This window comes from Candida dubliniensis, chromosome R, assembly GCF_000026945.1.
Source record: "Candida dubliniensis CD36 chromosome R, complete sequence".
Taxonomy (NCBI): domain Eukaryota; kingdom Fungi; phylum Ascomycota; class Pichiomycetes; order Serinales; family Debaryomycetaceae; genus Candida; species Candida dubliniensis.
The window spans coordinates 570,942-576,958 of record NC_012867.1 but is presented as its reverse complement, the minus strand read 5'-3'; the positions used below and the strand labels follow the sequence as shown (position 1 = coordinate 576,958).

The 6,017-nt window shown below is 25.1% G+C and overlaps 2 protein-coding genes across 2 annotated transcripts, besides 1 other annotated feature; both read left to right on the top strand. All coding sequences in view use genetic code 12, as the record gives it.

Annotated features, from left to right (window-relative positions):
• Positions 1-3,373: 3,373 nt before the first annotated feature.
• Positions 3,374-4,195, top strand: CD36_27620 (conserved hypothetical protein; the record flags this gene model as incomplete). Its single annotated transcript, XM_002421785.1, has 1 exon — positions 3,374-4,195. The coding sequence occupies one exon, from the start codon at positions 3,374-3,376 to the stop codon at positions 4,193-4,195; it is 822 nt and encodes a 273-aa protein (XP_002421830.1).
• Positions 4,196-4,286: 91 nt separating this feature from the next.
• Positions 4,287-4,901: a mobile genetic element.
• A 542-nt stretch (positions 4,902-5,443) lies between these two features.
• Positions 5,444-5,995, top strand: CD36_27600 (NADH dehydrogenase [ubiquinone] 1 alpha subcomplex subunit, putative; the record flags this gene model as incomplete). Its single annotated transcript, XM_002421784.1, has 1 exon — positions 5,444-5,995. One exon carries the CDS (start codon positions 5,444-5,446, stop codon positions 5,993-5,995), a length of 552 nt encoding a protein of 183 aa, XP_002421829.1.
• Positions 5,996-6,017: the final 22 nt, after the last annotated feature.

The window sequence follows — 6,017 nt, the reverse complement described above, 5'->3', positions numbered from 1 at the left end:
ATTTAATAAGAATAATACTAAGAATAAGAATAAGAATAATACTAAGAATAAAATGTGTCTAACGTTAAATACGATTTATACTTATTACGTATATGTATACTTATTACGTATATGTATATGTATACGTATATGTATAAATGTTAATTGGTCTGTTGTTGATGGTGGAGAAACCAAAAAAAAAAAAAGCAATTTAGTACGTCATTTTTTTTGACAGATGAAACTGAAACTGAAATTGAAATTGAATTAAACCATTTCCTCTAATTATAATGAATTATGCTTAATCAATAGAAGCAGACGCAGAAGAAGCAGAAGCAGAAGCAGAAGCAGAAGAAGAAGATTTACAGTTGAAAGCCAAAAAAAAAAGAAATATTTCTTTTTATGAAATTATACAGATTGGTAATAATAATAATAAGGGCTATATTCAATCTTCTTTTTCTTCTTCTTCTTCTTATGGTGGTGGTGGTGGTGGGTAGTAGTGGATTAGTAATGGTTTACACAATCGATATGTTTTTTCTTCCCTTATCTATCTATTTAATGTTATTATTGTGGGGATGGATGGGGTGGGGGATTGTTCCGATCTTCATTACCCCTCCTCCCTTCCTTCCTTCCTTCCTTCCTTCTTCGACAATCTTCAATTTATTATCAATTTGATTTCCCTTTGTTATAATGGAAGCAAATAACTATCAAGAAATGGGGAGTGGGGGAGGGGGGGAAGAGGAGGGGTGAATAATAACAACCAAAAGATAAATTTTTCTTGGTCTTTGATTATTTTTAAGTTAAGTTGATTGGTTTTTGGTTTGGACTTGAATTTTTCCATGACCAGAGACTTTTAATTCCAAAAATAGTTAATAAAATGATAGACAAAAAAAAACAGCATACTACTCTTTTCAAAATACATCATCATCATTCTTAGCTTTCTTTGTGAACCTCCTCCCCCCTCCTCTCTCTCCACTCCCTGATTTATCTAAGTAATTTTATATTTCAAATTAGAATAAATTTTTTTGAAAAAGTTTAAACTATGAATATAACAATGTGTTAAGTTAAAAAAAGATTGAAAAGAAATTAAAAAAAAAAAAAGGGGATCATCATCAATAATATCGAATCGAAGAAGAATTAACAATAACAACAACAACAACAACAATAACAACAACAACGATAAGAGAAATAACAAACCATTTTAATTTTGATGGATGATAAGCAAGAGAATAATGCCAAAATAAAGGCACAAAATGAAGAAGAACCAGAAGAAGAAGAAGAAGAAGAAGAAGAATATCAATGGTTAGTCATATTGACTTTAATAATAATAATAATAAACAATGGTTTATAACCATCAAACACCCCCCCCCTATCAAGTCATAGTAATAGTAGTAGTAGTAGTAATTGGTTTGATTTCTTCTTGTTCATCATCTTCTTGTTTTTTTTTTTTACTCCTTTTTTCACACAGGGGGAGGGGGAGGGGGGTATTTTAAATATAATACAATCAATATGAACCCCAAAAAATGGCGTAAATAACAATAACAATAAATTAATGTAATGCAATATTTGATTGTACTACTTTTTTCTTCTTCTTATTTCTTATCAGGATAGTAATAATAATAGTAATAATAATAATAAATGTGTCAAAAAAAAAAACATAATCTATTTGTTGTATTAACAATAGTAACAGTAACAGTAACAACAATAATAGGAAACTAATTTACTTCACTTTAGTTCAAGAATTTAATGGTAGTTTAAATATTTGAACAATAATGATTATCATTCACATTATTATTATTATTATTAACAACAACAATAATCAATATTAACGATCAAATTGTTCTTCTTCTTCTTCTTGTGTGATATTTTTGTTTTAGTTCATTAATTTCTTATCTGCAAAGTCTAAAATCTATTGACAGCAACAACAAGACCAACAACAACTACAACAACTACTACAGCCTTGTGGTTGTTATCAATTTAATGCAGAAATTCCAAACTTTTAAATAATACTAAAATTTAGTGTAATTTTATGTTATGTTATGTTATGTTATGTAATTGGTTTAAAATTAGAAAAAAAATTGTTTGTGTAATATTATATATTATGTCCTTACTATATATATTATATTGTAAGGACAATCAACAATCAACAATCAACAAACAAATATGGTTTGTACATAATACTTATTTGTTGATATTTACTGGTTAAACTCCTCCTGAATGTAAATTTAGCAAAATTTTATCAATCAATTAAAAATTTTTTTTTGTCACGACGACGATGAAGAAGAAGGATGTTGTGTTCAACCATCATATAAGAACTGTTTACCCATTTGTTTACCCATTGAACCATAAAGATAATACAACAACAATTGTAATTATCAAGAAATGCTATTATAACTTATATGTGTTCTAATTAACCATGGATAATGAAGTTTTATATACAACCCTTATAATTGTAAGGGGTTGAGGTAATATTTCATGCTTTTTCAACAATAACGGAATGGAATGAGAAAAGTCCCAAGTATTAATTGAATAGTTATATTTGTTTAGGTATTTATCTAGGTATTTGTCTAGGTATATTTATCTATTATGTAAGAAGTTAGCCTAATAATTATTAGGCTAATAATGTCAGATCTTACCCAATATTTTTTAGGGTTTAAGAAGTTATAATTCTGATGTTTAACTACATTACAAATTATTAATTTGAAATCTTGATGTCGTTTCTGGATATTCAAATTTTAAATCATTTTTTGGTAATAATAAAAAAAAAAAAACCCCCAACCGTTAGAGCTCTCGCTACCATGTGAATTTTTTTTTTTTTTTTTTTTGGTTTTGGTTTTGTAATAATTCTAATCAGTATATATAAAAGTTTACTAATAGATTATATATATATATCAATGACTATAATCGACGACATAGACTTAATAGATAATTGCAAAAAAAAAAACAAAAAAAAAAAAAAGAAAAAAGAAAAGAAAACGTTCAAATTTCAATAATATTATTAATGGGCTTTACTTGATAATTAACTATATGATATTGGTCGTGCACTCTATTACAAAAATTGCCATTTGGTTTGTTTCGTTTCTTGTGTTGTGTTGTGTTGTGTTGTGTTGTGTTGTGAGTTTTTTATTTGAGAAAACCAAAACCAAAACCAAAACCAAAAACCAAAACCATAAACCAAAACCAAAAACAAAAGTTATAAATTTTACACATTTCAAATTACTTTTTGAATAAAGAAAAGATATCCCTACTCCAGCATTTCCTCCTCCTCCTCCTTCTCCTCCTCATCCTCCTCATTTCCTACCCCCCCGTTGTTACACGATAATTTGTTTTAAACCATCACCCATTTCCCTTTTCCATTCCCATATTCCCATATTCCCATATTCCCATATTCCAAAAAATGAATCATCAAGAATTTGATATTTTAAATGGAACTGATGAATTTCCTTATCCTATATCAATAATTCAAACTGATTTTAAAAATTTCAATACTAATAATCATGAAATTGATTTATTTTTATATAAAAATTATCGATTTAATAATCTTGATTCTATAATTAAAGAATTAAATCAATTATCACAAAATTTAAATCAAAATTTATTAGATTTAATTAATAATGATTATCATGAATTTATTGAATTAGGTAAATCAATTAATAATGGATTAAATTTAATTAATAATATAATTGAAGATTTAAAAAATTTTCAAATTGATTTAATTAATAATTATTATAAAAAATTTTTTAAATTAGATAATCAATTATTTGAAATTTTACAAAATCGTCAAATTTTAAATAATTTGAAAACTTGTATAAAATTGAATTTAATACTTCATGATCAAATAATTGAATTTGATAATTGTATTAATAATATTAATAATAATCAATTAATTGAAAATTTAAATCAATTGAAGATTTTAACTAGTTTATATTTATCAATTAATAATATTGAAATTTTTTTAAATAAATTTATTCAATTGAGTAATATCAATAATGACAACCATAATAAGAATTATTTCAATTCACCATTTCATGATAATTATATAAATAATAAAATTTCTTCAATAAAATTAGAATTTAAAAGTTTTTTGGATCAATTAATTAGAAAAGAATTGAATCAAAAAAAAAATTTAAGAAATTCTCAAATGATATTTGAATTATTAAATATTTATAAATTAATTGGTGAAGAAAAAAATATAATGAATATTATAAATAATAAATAATAAATAATGAATAATAACAAAAATTGATTATTGTCACAGAGTATTTTTTTTTTTTTTTTTTTTTTTTTTTTTTTTTGGAAAAGAAGATATTTGTCATTGAATCTGGGGCATTCGACTCAAATAGAGAACAAACTACATATTTACCAATTTAGCTCGAATTAGTTAGCCCATGAAACTAACTATATGATATGATATGATATGAAATGGCAATAATATTTGGAATAAATGATAAGGTGACTAAATAAAATAGGATATATTATCGACAATGGTTTTTGATTACACTTGATTACACTTGTTTACACTTGACTTGATTCAAATGGAGTAAATCACATATTTACCAAATATTATGAAATTAACCCCCATAACTTTTTTTAAAAAAAAGCTAGGCTAGGCTAGGCTAGGCTAGACTTTATGGACAAAAAAAACTTATTGTATCGAATAAACTCTTTATTTTCCTTTCCCATAATTAAGATATATATAATATAACTATATATATATATATATAATATAACTATATAATATAGCTATATAACTATATAAAATATTTTACGATTCTTACTCTTTTTATTACCAAACTCTTATTTCACATTCTAGTGGAATATGTTTCCAATTTAAGTTGTATGGTTTAAATGTGGAAGAATTACACTAGTCGTTCAATATAGCGCAAATCCCAACTATTGGGAAGATTTGCTCCTACTTAGTGACAGATATCTAGAGATTGTTTAGTAGTAGTAATAATAATAATAGTAAGTAGTAAGTAGTAAGTAGTAAGTAGTAAGTAGTAAGTAGTAAGTAGTAAGTAGTAAGTAGTAAGTAGTAAGTAGTAAGTAGTAAGTAGTAAGTAGTAAGTAGTAAGTAGTAAGTAGTAAGTAGTAAGTAGTAAGTAGTAAGTAGTAAGTAGTAAGTAGTAAGTAGTAAGTAGTAAGTAGTAAGTAGTAAGTAGTAAGTAGTAAGTAGTAAGTAGTAGTTAGCACCTTGTGTTTTTTGAGCATTAGTACACGAAAGATGGTTCCCATTTTTTTTTTTTTTTTTTTTTTTTTCTTTTGCGTATGAACCAACCAAATCTTGAGAATTTCTAATTGGGCAAAAATGAATAAATAAATAAATAAATAAATTTTTTCATTTCATTTCATTTCATTGTTGATTGGATTTTCTCTCTTTCAGTTTATTTTATTTTATAAACTTCAAGGTTTATAGAACCCACACATACACATACACATACAAATACAAATACAAATTCATTAAATCATGTTAGGATTAGGAGGATACTTTTATGGAGGTAAACAATGGGAAAATAAAGAAGAAACCCCTATGCCCAAAGATGTTCCTGATGTTGATGAAATTGGAGCAACATCAGCACCATTATTATCAGCATCATATTATATTGGTGATAAATGTAAACCATTTAATGATGATTTTTTATTATGTAAACAAGAACATAATGGAGGAACTCTAGAATGTATGAAAGAAGGTAGAAGAGTAACAAGATGTGCCATTTCGGTTTTAAAAGATATAAATAAATATTGTTTTGATGAATTTAAATTACATTATGAATGTTTAGAACAAAATAATCAATATTTTAATCGTTGTCGTTCAAGTGAAGGAATTTTAAGTAAATGTGTTTTTAATAATATGAAATTAATTAAAAAAATTCCTGATGTTGAACAACAAATTCAAAATAAAAAAAATCCAATTTATCCAATTGATCCAAATGATATTAAAAATACTAAAGAATTTTTAAAATCAAAAGAATTGGCAAATACAAGTACTAGTACAAGTACAACTATTGAACAAAGTTAGATTTTAAGAATAAAAGAATTTG